Raw genomic sequence first — 26,132 nt, 5'->3', positions numbered from 1 at the left:
AACCAAAACTGCACTCAGTACTCCAAATATGGCCAAATGTATATAGATTTGTATAAGGGCATTATAATATTAGCATTTTAAAAAATCCTTCAGCAGCACTTAATCATTTTAGGGACTTTATAAATAACATACAATAATACATTGTTAAATAATGTTACCACCTTAAACATTATGCATCTGTTTATCAAGAAATTTAAATATGCTGAACGGCAAGACAACATCACAAAGCTGGAGTTGTGCTTTCAACTATTCAGTCAATAGCACCATGTAGAGCTGCAGCCATGGGAAGCCTGAAGAAATTCCAGGCCCCCTCCCTACGTTTTTTGTTTTTATTTTAACAAGTAAGTCTCTAGATCTTTCATATTTGAAGATGTAAGAAAACATGTGCAGGCAGTATTCTACTCAACTGCCCACAAAGAAATAACATAATTAAATAAATTTTAACATATTGGGCAACATGCATTTGTGTTCTGGTTTTTCTGTAATGATCTACCACCCCATTAGACCCCCTCCGCACAAAGTGTATGGCTACAGTCCTGGCACCATTTACACTATGGCTGACATCCAGACTCACAGTGCACTGATTTTATTTTATTTTATTTATTTATTTACATTTTATATCCTGCTCTTCCTCCAAGGAGCCCAGAGTGGTGTACTACATACTTAAGTTTCTCCTCACAACAACTGTGAAGTAGGTTAGGCTGAGAAAAAAGTGACTGGCCCAGAGTCACCCAGGAAGTATCTCTTGCACTAGCAGGGAGGGTGACTTTCAACAATCTTCCCTTCCCTTTACAGCCACCTGTGCCTCCTGAAACTATGCCATGATGGACTATGGGTTGAGGGATTCTCAGGCATAGTTCACGAGGCACAGGGCACTGCAGAGAGAAGGGGAGATTGCTGAAAATTGCCCCATCTTCCTCATGCTATAGAAAATCCTGGCACATCCATGCACCATTAGTCTGGATGTCAGTTTTTGACCATAGTGATTAATATCCCACACAAGTAAGGCAGAAATTTTTACAACTAGGCTTAGGGCCCATTTGTTTGCAAGGGAAATTTAATTATTTGCACTGGAAGGCTCACCTGGCGGACTTCCATGTCCAGCTGCAGCTGTAGCAATGGCAAAAGCAGAAGCAGGAGAAACGGAGCAATGACTGTTGTCAGTTGTTTGTACTGCAAAGAGGGAAAATGAACAACTAGTACTTGGTGGCAAAAGGAAATTGAAAACAGAACGACCTATGTATGTGTACCTCTTTGCTGAAAGAAGCAGAATAGGTTGTAAAGAAACAGAAATAAATATTGGACCATTACTATCTAATCATAGCAATAAGTAACATCTATTTCAATGTTGTCTTTCAGAACGTTACTTACTAGTACAGTATAATCACCATCCAGGAACGTCACTCTTTCTAGGAACTGAAATTTAGGGCCATGATCTGCAGACCCGTTCCTTGAAAACAGAGTACCACCATCTTCAGTGTGAATATAGGAGAGCTGGTCTTGTGTTAGCAGGCATGAATTGTCCTCTTTGCTAAGCAGGGTCCACCATGGTTTGTATTTGAATGGGAGGCTACATGTGAGTACTGTAAGATAATCCCCTTCAGGGATGGGGTCACTCTGGGAAGAGCATCTGCATGCTTGCATGCAGAAGGTTCCATGTTCCCTCCCTGGCATCTTCAAGATAGGGCTGAGAGAGACACTTGCCTGCAACCTTGGAGAAACTGCTGCCAGTCAGTGTAGTTGGTACTGAGCTAGTTGGACCAACGGTCTGATTCGATATAAGGCAGCTTCCTATGTCCCTATGTATAAAAGTATTCATTATGGCTTGGCTCCAGAGACCCTCAGGTTCTTCACCCACAGAACAGGGATTTCCCACTCCTTCATTCATACTGCAGCCCTCCCCCGCCCACCAGTGCCCCCTGAAAAGCTGATTATAAGAGTCAGATTATAAGAGTCAGGAGTAACATACGATATGGAGGGCTGCTGATAGAGGAGTCAGCTGGCAGAAACTGCACTTTCCATGATTGCGAGCAGAAGTGCCTTTCTGTTCACACAACCCCTCAGAGGTTCAATAATTGAGGGAATGGCAGGGAAGCAACAACCAAAACATACAAAAGAGCCAAACCAATTCAGAGCCCATGACATGACACTATCCTTGTCAGTTTTCTGTTTGCAGTACCCAAATCCGTTTTCTGTTTGCAACACCCATATCACTGCAAGTTGGATCCTAGGAAGGAAAGCTGTGCAAGCCAACTTTCCATCCTCACCTTTCCACAGCAACTCTCTGAGTTGCCTGAAAAATCACTCCGGAGGGCCAGGGTACCATCAGGAAAGGAGTGGAATGGAGAATGGGGGAGGGGGAGAATCCTTCCAAACTAGGTAGAGGCATGTTGTTGTTTTTTAATTTATTGAACTTTTTTATTGAGCTCTGCTTACGGAAGGAGCTGGCTAATAATGTGGGGAAAATGCCCCCTCCCATTTTCCCTGAAGCTCCTGGAACTCCATCCCACCCTGTCCGGGTGGTCCCTGACTCTAGGGAGCAGCTTTGGGGGCAGTCTGGAAGGCTGCTGTGGGTAGAAGGGGCAGATAATTTTGCTTGTGCAACCTTCCTTGTGCCTGTGGATCTTAGGACACAAACCTATGTTCCCAAATCAGGCCATACCTCCAGTTGCCGCATTTAATTACAAAAAAACCCACCCTATATATAGTTGGAAGTCTACGACTGCCAAGATAAACAGGTCCAAACTGTTTCTGGCCCAGGTAATATAGTATCTTACAGTGGTTTTGGCTGTTTGAGACCCAGAGGGAATAGGAAGCCCTAGTGAATCTCACTTTCTGTCCTCTGTTTTTACAATGTACAATGTTGAACTTTTAAAATGTTTGCCACAGTCAGTTGCACAAGCTCTCAAATATGTGATTGCAGAGAGTGATGTAAAGAGCCACTTTGGATGTTACAAAAATAGCAAAGCGAACAAGAAGCAAAAATCACTTCTACTTTCTGAGCATGCACTCGAATTGCTAGATCACAGCTGATGTGTTCAGGATCAGATTGTTAGAATATTGCATTCTTGGACATCTGGTGATAGGACAGTTCTGCTGGAGATCTACCAAGACAATTGCTCCTAGTTAAGCAATTTAATCACATCCTGTAATGAGTAATTAGGATACCATCTGTACATTTTCAGTGCCACACATGTAGGAACAAATATTTCCATTAACAAAAAATTGGCATAATACATTTCACCATTATATGCAGTGACCCCAGTGTGGTTCGTGAAAATCTGTCAGGAATAAAAATCAAGTCAATATTTTTCTCGAACAAAGGTACATCTTGTTCAAAATATTACAGAACATTTCATCATGTTTTAATGCAAATATGCTTTTAATTCTATGCTAATCCTATGCTTTGAATTCATATGCTAATCATTTAGAATGGTGTTGTTCACATGCTCCTATCTTTTAATAATTTGTGTGATGAAAGAAATATAAACAAATTATTTAGAAGCTTAATATTGTCACAAGACTAAGACTAAACAGACTGTTCCTAATTCAAAATTAAGATCACCATCCATCATTGAGTTAAGCTAGTTTAACTCTCTCCCTACTGCAGACTCTTAAACTCATGCAAATGTGTTCTGTGTATTAAAGCTTAACAACAACAGCAACAACAACAAAATGTACCTCCAGACTGTCGATAGCGTAGATGTCGTGGAGTTGAAGGGGATCTACAAGGGGAAAGCTCAGGTGTATCCACAGCTGAGGCACTTTCTGGAATTGTGCGGTCTACTGATACAGACTCTAGAACCGCTGCTTTAAAAAAAAAAGGTTCATGCTTTAAAATAGAGTTGCAAAAGATCTTATAATTTAAAATGTATCTGGGAAACACTACAGGTAAATACCTTTATCCTATGCCTCCCTAATCCTGAATCTTAATGCTTCTGCATTTTTAAAGAATATTAATATAGCAATAGCAATAGCACTTACATTTATATACCGCTCTATAGCCGGAGCTCTCTAAGCGGTTTACAATGATTTAGCATATTGCCCCCAACATTCTGGGTACTCATTTTACCGACCTCGGAAGGATGGAAGGCTGAGTCAACCTTGAGCCCCTGGTCAGGGTCGAACTTGTAACCTTCTGATTACAGGGCGGCAGTTGTATCACTGCGCCACCAGGGGCTCAGTAATGCCTTTACATTAAGAAGAGCCCCTGGTGGCGCAGTGGTAAAACTGCTGCCCTGTAACCAGAAGATTACAAGTTCGATCCTGACCAGGGGCTCAAGGTTGACTCAGCATTCCATCCTTCCGAGGTCGGTAAAATGAGTACCCAGAATGTTGGGGGCAATATGCTAGATCATTGTAAACCGCTTAGAGAGCTCCGGCTATAAAGCGGTATATAAATGTAAGTGCTATTGCTATTGCTATTTACAAAAAAAGGTGGGGGGAGACACTAATATGGCACTATCTGGATGCTGCTGACTGGCCTCAGTGACTCAGACTCTTTTCATATCCACTATAGACTACTGCAGTGTCTTCTTCATGGAGCTGCCTTTGAAGACAGTTCAGAAAACACAAGTGCAGAATGCAGTGGCCAGGGTGTGGGTGGTAACTGGGTATATGTATCATGTTATGCCTATACTCCACTGGTTGTCCATTTGCTTCCAAGCTCAATTCTGGCTTTAATCTTGAAAGTCCTACATGATCTAGAACCAGGTTACCTCAGGGACCACCTACTTCCATATGAACTGCCTGTGCCCTAAGATCAGCATTGAGAGCCTTGCCCTCAGGCTACCTTTGACCAAGATCGATGGGGCAGGTTCCACAGACAGGGCCTTTTCAGTGGTGGAGCCTCACCTGTAAAATATGGTCCCCTGAAAGACGTTTCAGGCTCCCTCTCTGGCCATTTTTAAGTGAAGTCTGAAACAGTTTTTGTTCCCTAGTACTTTTAAATTATGTTTTTATTTAGTGAATCATTGGTTTTTTTGTGAATCATTGTTTTTTTTACAAATCATTGTGAATCATTGTTTTTTTCTTAATTTTTTTGTGTGCTATGCAAATCCTTACAACTGATCTAATGAGCCCCAGTCGGTAAAATGAGTACCCAGAATGTTGGGGGCAATATGCTAAATCATTGTAAACCGCTTAGAGAGCTTCCAGCTATAGAGCGGTATATAAATGTAAGTGCTATTGCTAGTGCTAGTGCTATTGTGTTTTATCTGTAACGTAAGAATGCTGAACCTGTGCCCACTTATCCATCCAGGGCACTGCAAAAGTCTCTGTAACCTTTAAAGGTGCTTTCTGAATTATCCTTGCATCTGAGTAACCACAATTTTTAAAGTGTGCCACTCCAAATACCAGCTGGAGTGCTGCTTGGAAGTATTATTGCAACTACTGAATGTTTCTGTTACCTGTAATTAAAAGCTGAGAAAGCCTCAGACTGAAGCAGTCTGTAGTATTTTGAATAAAGTTTTCTCTTTTTATTCTTTGTATTTTACCTGCCTCTGAGTGGATTTTTAACTCAGGTTTTACTCTGGTGCAAACATGCCTCAATGTTAATTGCTCAGCAACTCACTACCAAGTGTTCTCTTCATGTGTAGGCTGCATGTGGAGGGGTGTTTTCATAATTTTCCATTGGTAAATTAGAAGGAGAGTTCCCTGGAATTTCGCCCACACCAGGGAGGGATTAAACATAAACTCTGTTTAAGTGGGTGTGGTGGTGAATACCAAAGGAATAGTTTAGGTTTTAAAGGAACAGCCTTTGTTGAGCAAACATGGAGGGAATGATGCAGCATTTTTCTTCCCCTCACATGGGCTTGCTTTGAGACAAGGGCTGGGCTTAAATCTGCTACAGCAATAAAGAATGGCTCAAAGATTTATAAATACCAGTTATAATAAAATAGATGAATGAACACCCTCATATAGTGTCAGCAGGTTCAAATAATCCTTCAGCTGAGTCAGCTCCAATGTCAAGTGGTTCTGGGAGCAGGGATCTTGTTTTTGACTCAATAAACAGTTCTGCTACAGATGCAGTGATTCCTGTTCAGATGCAGAACTCTTTGCTGGGTCTTTCCTACTCTCTTCAGTTCTGAGGAATATTCTGGGCATAAAACAGTACATGCAAAGTATTCTTCATCATGGAAATTATAAGACAGCCTATGTTGACATGGAGCTTCATGCTTAAATGCAGGTGTTTGGAGTTTGGGATATCTGCACTCCATTCTTTCACTGTACAGTATTGAACAACGATGCTGTTAAACTTTGTTTCTATTATGACTGCCTTATATATCACTCTTGTAAATGTTTGAAATAAACCTTTGGAAAGTTTCATAAATGATTAGTTAATTCAGGGCCAGCACAAGGGCCCACCTAAGTCAGGTCCTGGCTGAAGGTTCATGGAAAATCTGAGAGGCTCCAGGGCCCCAAAGTGTAGTGCTGGGAAGAGGCAGCAGTGCTGCAGGTCTCTTGTGCTACTGCTGTATTCTCCCAACCACCTCCCTAACTGCAAATGTGAATATCCCAGGAGATACTGACTCCTTCCTCCTCCCTTTCCCCTTGGCAAAGTGACTTCCTCACTAAGTCTTCGCAAAGAACTCTAGGAGGAGGGTGCATTCACTAGACTACCTCATTCCTACTAGGGATGTGCATGAAATGAATTTTGTGTTCTGTTTCGAGCTCCGAATGAAACATAAAATAGCATCTGACCAACATCTTGGGGGTTTTTCGGCACCCTCCTGGACAGGTGCACCAGTGGCACTTGGTGGGGTGTCAGGGAAACCCGACAAGAAGGCTGCACTGGTGGAAGAGCAGCAGCTTACACCATGGGAGTTGAACTGGGGTGGCGAAAAGTCCAGGGGCATAGACCTAGGACAGCTGGGAGAGTGCAAGGTGTCAGCAGCGACGGATGATAAGAATGAGAACTACCCTCACGGGGATGTGTCCTTGCCCCTGAGTGACCAGTGGTTGGTGTCCATGAAAAAGAAAATTTGGAGGAACGAGTACATGGATATTTTTTCACTGCTGTTCCATGAAATGGAACCCCGGGACTGGGACAAAGGGGACTTTAAAGAGAAGGAGAGGTTCAGGCACAAAGTGGTAGACTGGAACTGGTCCAACTGGCTGGTTGGTTACATGGTGTACATGGGGGTGGTACTACAGAAACAGCCAGCATGGGGGGCATCCATGGTGAAATATCTAGACATCATCTACCATGCCTTCTCGGAGTTCAGTAGGCCTGCTACGATGAGGCATTTCGGAGGCAGACCAAACTAAACTCCGCCCTCTCTTGGGAATGTCACCATCAACAGCTCTGGTTGCGGATTATGGACCCCAACAGGCCAGTGACTGGCGAGTACTTGGACAGCGGTCACTTGATAATGAAGTCAATTGCAGTACCGGCTAGGAGCCAGACGTCTGGGTCTGTAGGCCACTTTCATTAGCTATTATGGGAATATGAGTCCTTGGGGTCATGCTCCCACAGTCCTTGATGTTTTCGTCACACCTGTACCATTTGTGGGGGCCTGCACCACTTTAGCTCCTGTGCTAGGGGGCAGGGGCTCTGCCCTAGCCCCAAGGATGCCCACTTTGCCAGGAAAGGGGGAGTCCCCTCCCCTGCTCCAGAAAAGGGGACCAAGTCCCATTCGATTGAGACCCCTGGTGCAACTACTGCAGTGTTACCCAGTAGTGCAGACAGGGGTTACTTGGGGGAGGGGTTCCAACTGGTTTTTCAGATCCTGGAAGGATCCCAGGGTCAGTTTCTGGGTGGAGAATTTGAGATGGGTCCGGGAGCTGGAGTATGTGGTCAGGGAAAACATTGCTAAGGAAGTACAGGAGAGGAGGGTGCCGGGCCCCTTCCCCGTGCCACCCATCCCCAGCCTTAGGGTTTTCCACCCTGGGAGTGGTGCCCAAGAAGACCAGTGGGGTGTATCGCCTAATACATCACCTCTCCTTCCCTGCGAGCAGAACTGTGAACAATGCAATACCCCGCTGACTGTTCTGTGCAATACACATCATTTGAAACCACGGTGGAGATGGCCCACGCGCAGAGGAGGGGGCCATTGATGGGGAAATGCGATATCAAGTCAGCCTTCCGGCTCCTGCTGGTGCATCTGGATGACTTCGACCTCTTGGGATTCACATTTGAAGTGGGCTACTACATGGATAAGGCCCTGACCATGGGGTGTTCTATCTCTTGCTCTGCTTTTGAACTGGGAGGAGTACCTGCACTTTGATTAGTTAGGGACCTCATTGCAAGTCTTATTCCACCATACATTAATAAAATGGCCCTATTTTACTCCAACTACGCATGTCCTGTCTTCATTGGGTCTGGGAGCGCACTTCATTCTGCACATCCCTAATTCCTACATTATCTCCATAGGAGCTTGCAACAAAAGGCCATTTCAGGCCTTTTGTTTAATTTCAGGCCATTTCAGAATTTAACACCGAATAGCACCCAAAATGGTGCTGAATTTAACACACTACCAAGCTTTCTTCCTGATGACCTTTCCCCCTTTGCTGTGGAGGCTAGAGCTTCATTTCAAATATCGTATCACACTGTAATACTATCTTAGAGTTTCTTTAGTTCTGAAATCACAATTGTGACTAAGACTAATATTTAAACCTCAAGGGACACTCCTTGACAATGATCAAGGATATGTATATTCTGCACCAAAAATCCAAGTTTCACACTGAAGAAACTTGAATTGAGAAGACTGAATCCTGCAAATAAATTATATTTGCATGTTTTCATTCATTTTTCTTCTTTTGACAGTGAGCATAGAGTTTAATTTTGAAGGATAGGTTTGTTAAGCTAAATATCAACTATACTCCTCCGCTGTTATCAAACCCCAATGCTTTGAAACCTTGGATTTTCTCAGAATTGATATCAAAATTGTCACAGGGTCTGACAATTCTGCCTCAAGGAGCATTCCTAACAATGCTAAAGACTGTGTGTATTCTGTACCAAAATCCATTTTTCCCACCGAAGAAACTAAAACTGAGCAGAATATATCATGCAAATTAGTTGTATTTGCTTGCATTCACTTGTTTTACATAATTCTGTTTTATTTTGGTTATTCTAATTTACATTGTTAGCACTTTATTCTCAGAGCTGCATATTCAGGAAGGCAGCCACCAACCTAGACATCTGGCATAACAGATGCTTTATTTTATTTTATTTTATTTTTTGCTTTTTTTATTTACTGATGAAGACCCTGTGGAGTTCAAAAACTTTCAGAATTTCTACACAACAGATTGGCTGTGTACAAGATATAGCCTCATCTTTTCTGTATCATGAGGCTACACAGAAGACACACAGGGTAAAACCACACGTGACTACAATTGCATCAACATGCAATTGCAGGATTACATTTACTTCTCAATAGAAGCTGTGCTGGGCACAGCTTGAAACAGAACCACAGTTCAGAGGAAGTGGGCATTTAACTCTTTACTGCCGTGTTGTATACCAGCTGAAAATTACTCTCTACAGCAGCTATTTAGCCCTGAAAATATAATTTGCTACAATGGCATTTGGGGGGATTAAATACCTGCTGGGTGTGTTTTTCAGGGGGGAATCAGCACACAATAAAAGTTTTAAATATGTGTTACCTCCACATTGTGGTCCTGATCCAAATCATGGCCTCACATGGCTACTACTCACAAGAAAACTTAACAGCCACGTTGGACTACTATTTGGATCAGGACTACACTGTAACTATGCACAGATGCATTCACCATCACATGTAGCTTGGCCCACAGTGGCTCTACATCATCAAGTTGCTGAGACTAATGGGATTTAGTTATACCAGAACTCTGCTATAAATCTACAGATTGCTATCAGCAGAGAATTAGCACAAGAATGAAACATACTCTAAAACCGACGCACAGTGTTAATAGTTAGAAAGCTATGGTAAAAACTACCACACTACATGAAGGTATGAGATCTTCCTCAGTTCACATATACATAGTTATTATACCCATAGCATTGCATCTGCAACAAACATATGCAGCAGCTTAACATAAAAGAGATTGCTGCTGGGATCTCTGTCCATATAGTGAATACCGCTCTCCTAATATATGAACAGAAATGGCAGCAAAAGGGTAAGGTAACTGTGATGCATAGCAATGTAAGCTAATTTTTACTGGGGAAAAATCTCACATTTCATTTTCTAGCTAAACCCTGATCTAAACCTTGTTTTATTTCATTACTCACTAATAGTATTCATACTGACACCACTGCTTGAGCTTGTTGTTTTATTAATGATTGGTTAATTATCTTTGCCATAATCACTAAAGTAATTTTAAAATATTCCTTGTTAAACAATATATTGTGTTCTATGGTGACAACTCCTTTGGTTAAGATTCTATTAAATGTCTCACTGGGGAGCTTAAAACATGATCATTTCCAAGGGAATAATCTTTTCTTCTTCAATCATGACTGTAATACTTTTCATTGATCTTGTCAGGTTTCTCCTTAGAAAATACAAAAAAGGACAATACTATTCTTGCAACACAATTCAGGTAAAGGAACTGAAGCTGAACCAAATTTTCAAGTGTTTCAGTTTTCAGACAGAAATATTTGTTTTCAAGCAGGAAGAACCTTTCCTCAGCTAAGGAAATTACATGAAAAAAGAATGTCAGCTCTTAATCCAAATTTTGGACACTAAGCACAACTCAGACAGAGCCTAGACAAAGGCCCTCAGTGGCTGATTTTTCTAGACCTTTGCAGTCACTGGGCTAGCCCAGAGAGAACAGCAGAGAAACTCCCAGGCTTTGTAAAAAAGAGAACTGTGAAATCCCCTAAATTTGTCTGGCCAAGCTCAGGAAAACATTCCAATCCAAGCTAAGGCTTAAACTAATGTCTTCTATAAACTATCAGGAAGCTATTCTGTGCGTATGTGGGTAGTAACATCCCTACTTCCATGCCTGTCTGATTGTGGAAAGGCTTACAGAGAGTATCTATCTATCTATCTATCTACCTATCTATCCATCTATCTATCTTTCTATACCACCTGATATAGACATCTCCAGGTGGTGAACAAAGTTAAAAACATAACAAATATAAACACAATATAAAACAGTTAAAATTCATAAAACAGATAAAAACAGTATCAGTAAGTAAAAACATTGAAATGTAATGTAATGTAAAATTTATATCAAAGGGAGTGTGCCTGAGCATAGGCCAATCAGGCTGAGCTGTCATTAGTATCCAGTATTTGGATGAAGAAGGACATCTTGAGAAGGACAAAGAGGAACAAACTTATTGTTCATCTCTAAATGGAACTGAATGGGTAGAAAAGGTCATTTGGGAAAGGCCAAAGGGACAATCTGACAATAGTAGATTTTGGTATTTAAGGGTAGAGGGCCACAGAAAAAGCGATTACAGAAAAAGAAAAGGAATAATTGCACAAGATTATCAAACCATTGTCTGTCCAAAGAACTGTGCAAGAGGCCTTCATAAGAGAAGGCAGAATTTTAAATTTTGCAGATCAAATGTCTTGGAAACACACCCTTTTGAAGTCTCTGCAGTACTCTATTGTTTAAAATCAGCCAAAGGTTTTTGAACCTTTGCGGGTTATTCCTCCACTGTTCCTTCTCCCTTTAGCCTCTTTTCTCACACAGGTGGTACATGGGTGCAATGGGTGGTACTCACACAAAACAGTCTCCTTTCCTCCCATTCCTTTACCCTGATCTCAGCATATAAGCAGTGATTGCTAATATACACAGCACAGTTCATTTATAGAATACCTCTTCGAATGCTTCTTCTTAGTTTGTTGCAAAGTTCAATACGTGGGTTCTCTGAGTTTTCATCTGCAAAGCCAGGACTTTGTTCTGGAGACGAAGGGCCTCTGCTAAGATCCAATGGTACTTTAGAAGAAGTGGGGGGTGGTGATGTGGCAGGGCTGTATGTTGAAGTAGGACTACTAGCAAGAGAGGAAGTAGATAAATCTAAAGCCCCTATTCTTGAATTTAGTGGAGAACTTAATGACAGTTTTCTTGTTCTGACAGGTGAAGAAGTCCTAGAAAGTGATAGAGGGGGAGGAGAAGAGAATTTGCGGCAAAGATGGGGAGATTTGGCATCAGTGAGATGTTCTCCTCTGTTGTTTTGATTAGTAGCAAAGAACAATTCCAAAGACCTAAGAAAAAAACACAAAGTACAGAAGAAACTTCTAAAATATCTTAAGAGAAGATATCAAGATATTGAGAAGATGTCAGGTTGCTTACCTGTAAACGAAATTCATCTAGTGGTCATCTGTTCATTCACAGGAGCCAATTTGGGATCCTTCCAAGCTCTCTTAGTTCTAGCTTTTTCGGCAGGAGCCCCTCCCCCATGGTGACATCACGCCTTGCTTCCCTCAGTTCAACTGTCCACCAATCTTAAAGAGATTGCAGCAGGGAGGAAGGGAAGGGTGTGTGAATGAACAGATGGACACTAGATGAACTTTGTTTACAGGTAAGCAACCTGTTGTTCATCGTTGTGGTCTCTGTTGTTCACACTGATGGGAGCATCGCAAGCTCACCTACCTGGTGGTGGGCCCGCAGCCACTGGAAGATGGAATTCAGCACAGCTCTCCCAAACTCAGCACCCTATCTGGAGTGCAAGTCCAAAGCATAATGCATGACAAACAATTGGGACGTAGCTCAGGTGACTGCCTTGCAGATGACATCAACTGTGACATTTGTATTGAAGGCAGTAGATGTGGATATCGCTCTTACAGAGTGAGCCCTGGTGGACTTCAGAGTGTCTTTACCTGTGAGTTTGTAAGCCAGAGTGATAGTGTTCACATCCGGAGACAACTGTACTTTATCCCTGTGGAACACCAGATATGGGTGGGTGGGTGTGTCCACTCTAAGAGCTCTGAGTTCATTCACTTAATGCACCAATGTAACTGCCACGAGGAATGCAGTCTTCCAGGTAAGTAGGCAGAGACCACAGGTAGCCCGCAGTTAGAAGGGTTTGCGTACCAGCTGAGTGAGGACCAGGGGGAGGTCTCATGGAGGGGAACGTGAGCAGCATATCAGAGTACAGGTTGAACAGGCCCTTAAGGAATCTCTTGACTATAGGGTTCATGAAGGGGGATTCTGTGCCCCGTGGTGTAATGTGTGCCGATATTGCTGCTAGCTGGACCCTAATGGAAGACATAGAGAGACCCGTGGTTTTTAACTGAAGTAGATAGTCCAAGAGGAAAGGGGTAAGCACCCGGTATGGGCCAACCTGCTTGGCTTTTGCAAATTCCGAGAAGCACTTCCATTTTCTTTCATAGGTCCGTCGAGTTGAAGGGTTTTGGGCAGCCTCTAGGACCTCTTGTAAATGTGGGTCTACGTTGAGGAGAGGAACCATGCTTTTAAGCGCAGGTGTGTCAGATCCGGGTGCCATACAGAGCCCCCATCCTGAGTCAATAGATTCGGTAGGTTCTGGAGGTGGACTGGACTGTCCAGGAAGAAAGATGTCAATACTGGAAACCACGTTCTTCATGGCCAGTAGGGTGCCATCAGAATTGCTCTCGTGGGTTCCGTTCTCAATTTTTGTAGGACCCTCGAGATCAAGGGAATCGGTGGAAAGAGGTACAGAAAGATCCCCATCCAGTATAAAGCGAAGGCATTTCCAAGAGAGTGGTGATCCACACCCATCCTGGAACAGTATTGTAGACACTGGCGTTTCGCCCGTGTGGCAAAGACATATACAGCCAGCATTCCCCAATGAGGGAACAAATCCTGGAGAACTTGACGGTTCAGGGTCCATTCATGGGAAGTAATGGGAGCCTGACTCAGGGAGTCCGCTCGGATATCTGTTTGTCCCTGAATGTGGATGGCTGAAATTTCCAAATCATGTACTTCCCAGTGCTAGATCTGTAAAGTTAGGGAGAGTAGGGTTTTTGAGCCCGTACCCCCTTGCCTGTTCAGGTAAGCTTTGACAGTTGCATTGTCCATGCGGACTTGTACATGATGGCCGTGATGGGATGGTAACAAGGTCTTCAGAGCTTTGAAAACCACCAGAAGTTCCAATTGGTTGATGTGACTCCTGGCTTCCAAGGATGACTAATGCCCATTTATTGGATAATCTAAAACATCTGCCCACCAGCCCAACTCGGACGCATCTGTCATTAGGGTTATTAGCGGCCTGTCTAAGGTGAAGGGAAGGCTTACCTCTAAGTGGTTATGAGATGTTCCACCAGCGGAGGGACCGCCTGACTGACAATGGCAGTAGAATGTGCTTGTTTTGTCTATCCAGTTGGGGATCAAAGTGATCAAAAAACCATTAGTGTAACATTCGTATCCGGAGCCTTCCATGTGGCAGGGCTGAGGTCATGGATGCCATGAGTCTGAGCATCCTCTGCACTATCAAAATGGGGACAAATGGAGATGCCGTGCATCCTCAAATGGGTGATCACCACCGCCATGCACTTTGTGAAAACCCTCGGGGCAATGGACAGTCCAAAGGGCAAGACATTGTATTGGTATATTTGGCAGCCTACAGTAAACCATAGGTACTTCCTGTGATCTGGTCTGATGCTGACATGGAAATAGGCATCTTTGAGATCTAGCGTTGCAAGCCACTTCTCCCCGTGGAGAAGTGGTAATATTTGTTGCAATGCCATCATCCTAAATTTCTTGATGCGTATGAACTTGTTCAGGTGGTGCAGGTCCATAATGGGGCGTAAACCCCCATCCCACTTCGAAATGTGAAAGTAGTGGGAATAGAACCCATCCTGCTTGGCCATCCACGGCACCGGAGTGATTGCCTTCTTCTCCAACAGTTCTTTCACTTCCTCCTGCAAGGTGAAAGATGGAGGGGTGAATCTCATTCCTGTGAACCGCAGAGTCTGCCTGAATTCTATGGCGTATCCTAAAGAGATGATCTTCAGGACCCAGCGGTCTGATGTTATACGGTGCCATGCGGGGGCATGGCTTGCCAATCTGATGGAAGTAGATGGCAGATACAAATCAATGGTGTGTTCCGTTCACTAGGGGCCCCCGCAGGCAGGAATGGGGAGAAGAGTGGCACCAGTGGACAGGCTTGATTCTCAAAGATTCTTCTGGGCATCTGATGTCTTGGTCGCACGGAATTGTGTCTGTTTGGTCTTGCCAGATAAATTCTGTTTTTGGTACAGGTTGTATTGCCATCTAAAGTCCCAGTGATCTTGTTGGCAGTAGGACAGCTGTTGTTTCTAATACGAAGTGCAGCATCTCGGTGCATAGGTTGAGGTTGTTGGCTGGGTCATGGAAGTCTTAGCTGTAAACTTTGCTATTTTCCATTTGCTCTATGGTACTGTTTGTTGATTCACTGAAGAGACCAGAGCCATCGAATGGAAGCCCTTCGATCTTGTCCTTCATGCCAGTTTGGAGGTTAGTCGAACACAACCAGGCATGTCTGCGCAAGGTCACGGCAGCAGATAGAGACCTGGATTCTGACTCTGCCAGATGTTTGCTTATGCTTAACTGTTGTCTAGTCAGTTCTGCTGAGCATTCAAGAGTCTGGTGGAACTTACGTTTGAAGTCTTCAGGAGTCATAGATTCCAAGTCTGGTTGCAGATTTCCCCAGATACTATCAGTGTACTTGGCTGTGCAAGCAGTATAGTTTGCCACCTTGATGGACAAGCAAGAGGTAGAGTAGATCTTGCAACCCAACAAATCCAACTTCCTACCCTCCTTCTCAAGTGGAACCACATGTTGTTTTCTAGCTTTGGAAGTGGTTGCACAATCAATCCCTAGGGAATTGGGTGCTGAGTGCTTTAAAAGATACGTACTGTCCTTTTCTTGTATTCTATACAAGCTCTCAAGGCGCTTTGATGTGGGGGTTGAGGTGTGGAGAACCTCCCATGTGCACTTGGCTGCCCTAGTAATAACAGGGAGCATTCACAATGCCACCAGAGCTGTGCTTTGAGTTTTTAAAATGAAATTGTAGACCGGGTTGTCGATTGTCTGTAATTCAGAGCGCAAGTCAAGGCCCAACGCTTCTGCCATGGCACGCAAGTGTCGGTGGTATGATTTTAATTCTTCATTTGGTGAAACATAGGTTGATGGGGCCACATCTATAGGGGGCTCCACCAAAGATTCTTCTCCCTCTGGGTTGGATTCAAAATCCAAGGAGCCATAGTGTTCTGAAGCCGAACCACTAGGTGAAGCTGGGATGGCTGTTTGAGTATGTGCGGTAGATAACTGCACCATAGACAGCGGTGCCGTCTGAGCGGCAATGGTGTGCATGGACGGGCCTGTAGTCTGTACTGCTCTCTGCGTTGTAGGCAAAGGAATTGTCTGTGACGCTGTGGTAGACAATGGCCATGAGGATGTCACTGCCAAAACCGAGGAAGATGGCACATATGGATTCCATGGTTGTTGGTAAGGCGCACCTGGAGAGCTGGCCCCTAAGATGGGGACTGAGTCTTCAGCAGCTGACCAAGTCACATGTGTGAAACCGCAAGTGTACCATGGAAGAGGGCTACGCAGATGCTTCACAGTGAGAGAGGTAGGTTGCGTACTCACGGTGGTAGGAACCCCTGCTTCTGTAGGCAAGAACCCCTTGAAGGTGGATGTCGACGGGGTGCTTGAAGACAAGTCCAAAATGGATAGAATTGTGCATGTCGTAGCTGGGTTAAGTCCAGTTTCAATGCCAGCAGTTGAATCCTCATCGTCATCAGCCTCAAAGACTGGTAAGGGTGCTTGAAGGCTCGGAGTCACCTGCTTCAACATCGACAGTACTGGTGCATGGAGAGTCGATGTTGGTGGTATCGGATGTCGTGCCATCAGTGTCAAAGGTACAGAAAAAGATATAGGGGTTGATGCTGGAGAAAGAGATCTTGCCCTCGATACCGACAACCTCAATGTCGAAGGTGGGTTGAGTCGATGTTGAGGAGATGTCATCGATGCCATACAGAGACGCTCAAGCGCAGGCTGAGATGCCGGCTGTTGAGTCACAGACAATGGAGGTTCCTGAAGACCAGCTGGGGATGATGTACAGTCCCCTGTCAGGTCAATAAGATGTTGGTGTTTCTCAGGCGGTGGTGATGACTTATCAACGCCATGGTGCTTAGATGGTCTCAGAGTGCTCGATACTGTTTCGGAGCTGTGATCGCGGTGGCCGTTATTCGAACTGGAGCCATGCCTGTGTCTATCACCGATTGACATTGATGGTTTAGACAGCGAGGATTTGTGATGGGCGGACGATGTCTACATCGATGTTGATGGTCTCTGATGACCCGGTGTCGACATCGACAGCTTCTCCAACACTGACGTTTTCCTTTGGGCCGACAATGTTGAGCTGGTCCCTTTCGATGTTGATTTTGCCGATGTCGACGCTGAAGCCGGTGGCTTCAAAGGCAACGCTGAGGCAGATTTTGGCGGTGTTTTTCGTGGTGTCCCTGGTGTCATGGGACTCAATACATCATCGTAAATCGCAGCTCTTAATCACAGGGCCCTGTTCCTGTAAGTTTGCTTAGAAAATGAGAGGCAAATTTTACACGCTGAAACATTATGTTCTTCTCCTAAGCATATCCTAGGCACAGATCGTGCAAATCCTTCGAGGGGAATTTTGCTTTGCAGCCCTCACACCTCTTGAAGGTCTTTTTCTTTTCAGACATTTTACGAAAGCATTAGCCAAGTCCGTTCCAAGGTGAAAAACACCAAACTTTTTCCTCAGCCAGTCCAATGTCAACACTAAACAATTTCCGTCGGCCAGTCCAGGTCATACACAATACAAAACTTGCCAGCCAGAAGAAAAGGTCATACACAAAAATCCAAATAGGTAAAAAAACATAATTTTTTTTAAAAAGGGATCGAACTAACAAGGAACTTTCCAATGAAGGAGCGGCAGACCAAGGTCCAAATGCTAAGGCGGTCAGAAAAGAACTGAGGAATGTGACATCCAGCTGTCCTTAAATAGCACGCATGGCGGGCGTGACTTGGATGCCTCGACAAGCTGCGGCATGCTTACCGCGTGGTCTCCGTGCAGGCGCAGAGCCCATTCTTATGGATCTTGACAGATCTCGATCCAGATCACATGATCACATGCTGGGTCCAGTGTACTGACTTGGTTAAGATGAGGTAATCTGTAGTAATTCCTTTGTCATGGATGGATCAGTATGTGATTAAGGTTCAACTCACTATCTTTGAGAGAGAAAACGGCTGCGGCAAACTAGAGGCACAGATGCTCTGCGCCCAGCCCAGCTACTATTCTATAATGTTCTCAGTGGTGACAACCCAGTTACAATAGCCTCTTCAGTCAGGTTTATGGATCTGAAGGGTTTCAGATGGCTCTCAGAGAATGGTTGACTGATTTTGTTAGCACTCATACTAGGAAATTCCCTCCCCAGGTCCATTCCATTACAATGTTTATTTCATTTCTGTACTATTCCAAACCTCTGGGAGGTTTACAAATGGTTACAACAATAATAAAAGTAACAGCAACAAAAAATTAAACAATTAAATTGTTCAGCTAATTTAGGCATTGTTATTCCACTTAGATTTCCAGTTACCTGATTTTAATATGAAAATAATTTGCAGTTTATGTATTGGATTGGAGGGTACTTTGTTTTGAAGAACTGTTTTGTTAAACAGCGTATAATGGACATAGAACACCAAACTGATTTAGGCAGGGACCCGAGCTTCCTCTTCAATGAAAGACTTCGATATTCTGCATCCCCCACTGTTCACCTAATGTAGCTGGAAGTTCCAAATCACAAGAGAGCCTTTATCCTGGCCCCATGCCATGTCCTCCCCTCAGCTCTGCTAAAAGATTCAGAAAGGCAGATAGGCAGATACAAAAAGAGTGCCCCTGCGACTCTGGGCAGGTTGAAACAACAGCACATGTCCTCCTCCACTGTCCATACTACAGATATATCCATGCCTTCCTCATCCTACCATTACTATTCAAGCTTCCAGGATGCTCAAGCCACTTCTAAAGCCACTTCTAGCCACTCTGCTGCTAAACCTGCCATCACACATAACGTTGCCAAGTTTCATTCTCCAAAGCTGAGCTTTTCCAAGTGATGAGAAAACTTATTCAATCTGTCCTCTTCCTATTCTCTTGAAAGCTAGTGAAATCATATATCAATGTATTTGTATTCTTCTGAACTGTCTGCTCCAAATAGTGCCTGGAGAACATCAGAGACACCAATTTATGGTGGTACTGCTCTACCAGCTAGGTTCTGGGAAGTGGTAGCGGATGATTTCCACACTTCCTTATGAGAGCTTTTTTGTGGGGTTCTGCAAGATTCCATATTGTTTTCCAAACATTTTAATACTTGGGTGAAGTCATCCAGGGATTTGCAGCACAGTATAAGTATGCTGATGACACCCAGCTCTATTACTCCCTCTGTACCAGGGGTGGTAGCCTCCTCCCCACTCTCACACTCCACCTTAGAGATCAGGTTCAGGGGTTGATGAATTCATTACTCCTGGATTATCAGCTGTGGTGAAGAACACTGTTTATCAGCTTCAGCTAGTATGCCAGCAGCTAAACCCTTTTTGGAGACAAAAGGACTGGCAACTGTCATGTTATGCTTGCATTAGGGCACACTGCTGTAGTCAAAAAGGGAAATTCTCTGAGCATCCATAGATGCCATCTGTGGGGTTGTCTTTGAAGACAGTCTGGAAATTTCTGCTAGTCTAGAATGCAGCAACAGGTCTTTTGCTGAGGGCTATTTTCAGAGGTCGATTAACACATTAAAAAATAATAATTTCACTGGGCATTACTTTGTTTTCAGGCCCAATTCAAGTGCTAGATTTGACATTTAAAGTTCTAACAATCTGATTCTCAGATATTTAAAAGAATGGTGGATCCAATTTATAGTGCCTCCTCATTTGCTGAGATTTAGTGGAAACAGGTTACTTGAGTTGCCATTTCCATATAGAATAATATTAATACTCATTAGAAACAACACTTTTTCAGTAGTGGCATTCATACTGGGAAATTCCCTTCCTAGACTCATTTCATAGCAATAATTAAGAAATCTGTTAAGACATTGTTATACCACCTAGGCTTTCAATTATCTTGTTTAATATGAAATTATATGCTGTTAATGTATTTTTATTAAACCATTTTGAGGGTGTCGATAGCCAAATAGTGTCATGGGAGAAACAAGACTAGAAAGGTAACTCACCTAACAGGGATTGAGGTGAAAGGCCTTTTGTATATATCTGACAGTTTCTCCAGTACAACTGCTGCAGTAGTAAATATGCGATAAGTATGTAGAAAAGTATTAAGGAAATCAATACTGAGAAATCTCAAGTCTGTTAATCTCTCCAAGAGGCGTTCTACACTTGCATAACGAATCTGGGGCACTTTGCAGGAATTTAGGGTTTTGCTGAAGCAGATGTCAATGTCATCTTTGTGAAGACGAGCATCCGATCTACATAATACAGTATTTTAAAAGTTATTAAAAAGTTGTTTTTAAAGGCACACCAATTTTAACAATTACAAAGCAATTCATATATATATATACATACATGCAATTATATAAAGACACAATCTCTATTGTATTCTTGGGTAACCAATACCCATATTATCGAAAAGATTACATGCGTGGAAAGTGAGGTAGAGCCTAATGGAGAAATTTGTTTCATCACCTTTCTCATAACCCGTGGGACCTTTGTAATCATGAGTAACACAGCTTCTAGTGGCCCTGATGCTGTGCCATGGATGTGCCTGTAACATCACTGCTGCTCTGCACTGAGTACATGGTAACTGCAACTATAGCAGTTGCTGCATGGGTTCCTGCTGCAAGCATTCTAAGGTTAGGTGGGTCTACTGAGAAGTCATCTGTGCTGCAGTCAAACCTATGGTATCTGTGCCTGCACAGAGCCTCATCCAGAACTTCCTAGAACTCAGCTTTTAAAATGTTGGCATGAGCCACACCTCTATGGAACAAGGGAGCATACCCAAATGGGTGTGGCTCATGCTTCCTCCCTCAGTTCCATTAGACCACCATGGCAGAATGCCAAGACGGCAAATAGGGAAAAGGCAATAGGTTGCTGCAAAAGGGAGAAGGGAGTGTTGAGTGACTGCACAGATAATTATTCAAAGACCATGAGTTACAGGTATGCAATTTGTTTTTCATGGTCTCTGTGCAGCCACACAGATGAAAGACTAGCAAGCCTCCTTATCTGGAAGGAGGATGCAATACAGCTGAAGAAGGGCTGTAGGATAACCCTGCCAAATGTCAATGTGAGGAAGCAGGTTGAGATCATAGTGTGGGTTGAGATTATAGTTTAACATTTGAGATCATGTGGCTGCTCAAAAGAGTTTGGGAGTTGTGACATCTCTGTAAAATACTGCAGATGTTGCCGTAGCCCTTGTGGAGTGGGCCCTAACAGTCAGAGGAGAAGGGCAATGAGCTGGTTGGTATGCCCACTGATCATTTGCAATGTGGAAGGCTAAAGCAGAGATGAAAGTGGGGGGAGGGAAGCAAACCCTGCCCATCCCATTAAATTTGCAGATCAGAGAGGAGCTTTTGACTTCTCTGACACAGAGATGCTTCCATGACCGTAGAATTAGGAATCGGGTTATGGAAGATAAATGAACTGCCCTGTGGTTGACCCAGTACATAGTTTCTAACTGTCAAGGAGCCATGGAAGACATCTTATCCCATGAGCTTATCCCATGATCTCCAGAAGGACAGGGAAAACTGGGAGCAGAACTAGAGTGTGGGCATACATTTCAACTAACTAACTGAAAAATGGGTCTTCAAAGCAAGCCCACATGAGGGGAAGAAAAATGCTGAATCATCCCTCTCTCTTGCTTTCACCCACAAAGGCTGTTCCTTTAAAACTTGCCTGTTTCCCCAGTAGCTGATTCACTGCCACCACACACTACTTATTACAGAGTTTGATCCTCCACGCCCCCCCCCCCCGCCCACCCCCCTGGATTTGGGTGAATGTCTAGGGAAATGCCTTGGATCCTGTATCAGAGTTAAATTAGTTAGAGATAGTGTTGGTTTCAGGTGAGTCCAGTCTTGGTACAATACCGAGCTCTTGGGTCAGTTACATAGCCTGGATCTGTACTCAGATAAAGGGATTTCAAGATGAGGCAGGCAAGGACAAAGTACTCAAAAGAGCCAGTGATGCTGATGGTTTAATGTCAGGAGAAATAATGGAACTGTGAGTGGTTCTGAGGGCATTGAGCCCAAGGTGTGTGTCCAAAGGTTTGGTAGTGGAAGAGACATATCCTCAGGAAGGTCAGGAAACCATAGCAGAAGGAAGTAGGATACAAAAGGTGTGATAATCCATGTGGTGACAGTGGGAACGGAAACGAAGAGCTTGTTACCAATCAGAATCAAAATAATGATCAGCACATTCTCAGCAATACAGAGATGCTGAGTGATGCACTGATGGAGAATGGAATGGAGGACATCTCTTAAGATAGGCCTAGGCCAGAATTGGAGAGTGGGATCAAGACTGGGCATATTCATCTGTGGATAGGAAATGGTAGTATTGACAAGAATATTCCCAGTTGATGTAGCCAACTTTCCAACTATGAGTTGGATGGGAATTCTGCTGTGCAATGCGGATTGGAAGTTCAATATGTGATGTGAGAAGAAGTCGAGGAGGCTGGGCAGGATGACACACCTGACTGGAAGCCTTCCAGTTATTATGTGGTTTTCATGATAGGATACAGCTCAAGAATCTGTAAGAGTAAGGATGTGCTCCCTGGTTTAATTCTGGGGGCCAGTGTGTGTAATGGTTGTGTTGTGGACGGGTTTTCCAGGCAGTCCAAATGAGATGACTGTGGAAGGGTATCTTCCGAACTTCAGCCAATGTGAAGAATCTTGGAAAAAGGTTTAGCAGGGTCAGACAACTGCATTGGGAGAACTGGTTGGAACTGAGAGAATCAGGAAGAAGCAACGAAGATTGAGTGAGAAGAGCAGGTTGCAAGGTGGTGCAGACTGACAGGAGAAGTTGTAGGTGCGGACTGACTGTAGTAGTCTTAGAATAAGGCAATGCCTTCTTTTTGAGCTTCTTCCTAGGCTCAGATAGAGAACAAGACCTTGTATTGCTGCACTTTTGCTGATTTCCTAGGAACCAGAAAGGGTTTAGGAAGTGCTGATAAGGAAGGAGCCAAGATCGAGAGTAAGTTCTGAGTCAGTTCTGAGGTAGAGGCCTAAAGAATGAGTCAGGGCAGAAGTGGAGGTCTAAGGAGTTCCTGTCTCCAAATCGTCCAACATTCCCATGGGAATGGCTGCTTGGGGGCCTGAAGGGACAAGAGCAGAAGCAGCTGAGGTGTGCATTTGGAGAATGGGCAAAATAATTGGAGGCCTGAAACACTTTTTACTAAAAAGTGGCAGAAAATCTGGTAAATTTATTTTGTCTTGCCTACTAGGTGGATGCAGGATTCAACTTTGTGGAGACACATAAAGCAGTGATTGTGGCAGCTGGTAGTAAGAACCTACCCCCACAAGTTTTGCACTTTTTAAATAAGGTCCATAATGCCATAATCTCAGAGTGCCCGTCAGGGAAACAGAATGGCAGTCAGGGAAACAGGAGAGGGCACAAATACAATAAATAGGCAAACTGAACTCTAGAACAGGGTTTCTTAACCTTGGGCCCCCAGATGTTTTTGGACTACAAATCCCATTATCCTCAGCCACAAAGGCCATGTTCGGGGATGATGGGAGTTGTAGTCCAACAACATCTAGGGGCCCAAGGTTAAGAAACCCTTCTCTAGAACATTCTAAAAATGGCTCTTGCAGAGGCGCAGAGCCCCCAGAAACTGCGCAGAGACCATGATGAACACTAGTATTTTGGGCAAATATTAAAACAAGCATTTTAAATAGCATACACATCAAATATAAATTATTAAAATGTTTTCTGGAAAAAATAGTATTCATACAAGTATCCAGAATATTTTGTGAGATTTTTAAAAAACCAGTTAAGACATAAACAAAAACAATGCATTTCTTCATAAAACATGATGGCTGTTTAACACAAGTCAACATGGGCATTCTGAACCACCCACAGTGCTGTGGGTGTCTAAAACACGGCCTGCAATGTTGTGCAACATGGCTGTTCCACTAATAATTCCAATCACAGTTGCATGTCACTACACTAATTGATAATAATGGATGTAGCATTGTGCAACTGCAACAATTTAAGTAGTAATTGAACAGTCCTGTTCCACAGCACTGCAGATGCTGTTTTAGACACCTGCAGCAGTGTACAGGTGAAACTTGGAAAATTAGAATATCGTGCAAAAGTCCATTAATTTCAGTAATGCAAATTAAAAGGTGAAACTGATATATGAGACAGACGCATTACATGCAAAGCGAGATAAGTCCAGCCTTAATTTGTTATAATTGTGATGATCATGGCGTACAGCTCATGAAAACCCCAAATCCACAATCTCAGAAAATTAGAATATTACATGGAACCTCTCAGAAAATTAGAATATTACATGGAACCAAGAAGACAAGGATTGAAGAATAGAACAATATCGGACCTCTGAAAAGTATAAGCATGCATATGTATTCAGTACTTGGTTTGGGCCCCTTTTGCAGCAATTACTGCCTCAATGCAGCGTGGCATGGATGCTATCAGCCTGTGGCACTGATGAGGTATTATGGAAGACCAGGATGCTTCATTAGCGGCCTTCAGCAATTCTGCATTGTTTGGTCTCATGTCTCTCATCCTTCTCTTGGCAATGCCCCATAGATTCTCTATGGGGTCAGATCAGGCAAGTTTGCTGGCCAATCAAGCATAGTACACTATACTTTTTAGAGGTCCGATATTGTTCTATTCTTCAATCCTTGTCTTCTTGGTTCCATGTAATATTCTAATTTTCTGAGATTGTGGATTTGGGGTTTTCATGAGCTGTACGCCATGATCATCACAATTATAACAAATTAAGGCTTGACTTCTCTCGCTTTGCATGTAATGCGTCTGTCTCATATATCAGTTTCACCTTTTAATTTGCATTACTGAAATTAATGGACTTTTGCACAATATTCTAATTTTCCGAGTTTCACCTGTAGGTGGTTACATTGACGCCCATGTTGGCCTGCACTGAATGTCAGCCAGGACAAGATATATCTTTCATCTCTCAGTTCTGCACCTATGTGAAAAATAAAGAAATCTGAGCCTGCATTTTAGCCCTATGTTTAAGTAGTCACACTTACTTGATCATATGTGGCACAGTGACTTTGGAGTTTTCTTCAAATACTATGGTCATTAAACCATTGCATCGTATGTTGTCAACACACTGTATAAATTAATAATAAAGACAAAGAAAACCACAGCTACATAAATTATAGGATCACCATTTGTTCCTCTGTCCCTGTAAACCTCAAATATTATACTCACTGGAAATGAAGAACAGTTGGAACAACTTTTTAAAAGTTACACAACAAATACAGTAGACTGAGCTGCAGGGCAGGTTCAGTTAGTAGTGTTTACAAATTCAAGTCACTGAGGCCACAACAATCTACTATAACATTTCTAGGTGGGGTTTGAGCAATTTTTCTAGTATTATGTGATTCTCCATAGAAAGCTGTGATCAACTTCCAGGGAGGTCCAAGATTTCCCATGAGTCTCTGGGCTGGGAGAGAAAAGAGAATGCCATGCCTCAGTGTAATACAAGACACTGTGCTTTATTCTTTGTATTGGTTCTCAGTACTAGGATATCCCTGATGCAATAACCTATTTCCCAAATTATTTGATGGGAGAAGGGGTTGAACCTATCTCATAATGTACTCAGGAGTGAACTACTAGAATTCACTGGCTGACATCCAGACTAAGCTACTTCTGAGAGTCCTATTGAAAGTGAGTAGTTCTTTAGACTACTCCCTGAGTAGCCCTGTTCAATAAGTTACTCTGGATGCCAGCCACTATTCCAAATCCCAGTGATAAGACTGCACCGTAATTAATGTCTTCTGTTCATACTAAGGGAATGCACTGATAATTTCCCATTTGATTTACATATAATGAGCTTTCACCTTTTATTGCTCGCTAAGTAAGTACATTTTTTACAGATTTCATATTCTTTGAGGCTGTCTTTCCAAATATCTGCCACATGCAATGATAATCCAATTGCAACTTTTTAAAAATGGGAAGATGGAGAAAAACGAAGAAATAGATCCTTCACCACAGAGCAATAGTGGGTCACTGAAATAAATTCATTGAGTTTTCTGCTGTCTTATGAATACTGGACA

At 43.2% G+C, this 26,132-nt stretch overlaps 1 protein-coding gene across 5 annotated transcripts in view; it reads right to left on the bottom strand.

The window, feature by feature from the left end:
• RASGRF2 (Ras protein specific guanine nucleotide releasing factor 2) overlaps positions 1–26,132 on the bottom strand; it is a 179,979-nt gene that overhangs the window by 43,467 nt on the left and 110,380 nt on the right. For 4 of the 5 annotated variants that reach the window (XM_053291215.1, XM_053291219.1, XM_053291217.1 and 1 more), the window contains exons 13-17: positions 25,101–25,183; positions 20,094–20,342; positions 11,743–12,131; positions 3,682–3,810; positions 1,084–1,173 (exon numbers count right to left, since the gene is read on the bottom strand). In XM_053291215.1, the coding sequence (XP_053147190.1) occupies positions 1,084–1,173; positions 3,682–3,810; positions 11,743–12,131; positions 20,094–20,342; positions 25,101–25,183 (940 nt within the window). The remainder of the gene's footprint in view (positions 1–1,083; positions 1,174–3,681; positions 3,811–11,742; positions 12,132–20,093; positions 20,343–25,100; positions 25,184–26,132) is intronic. The other variant, XM_053291216.1, reaches the window with a different exon arrangement.

Source organism: Hemicordylus capensis, chromosome 2 (genome assembly GCF_027244095.1).
Source record: "Hemicordylus capensis ecotype Gifberg chromosome 2, rHemCap1.1.pri, whole genome shotgun sequence".
In the NCBI taxonomy this organism is placed as follows: domain Eukaryota; kingdom Metazoa; phylum Chordata; class Lepidosauria; order Squamata; family Cordylidae; genus Hemicordylus; species Hemicordylus capensis.
Note: the sequence above shows the minus strand (reverse complement) of the source record. Positions and strands in the feature narration are given on the sequence as shown.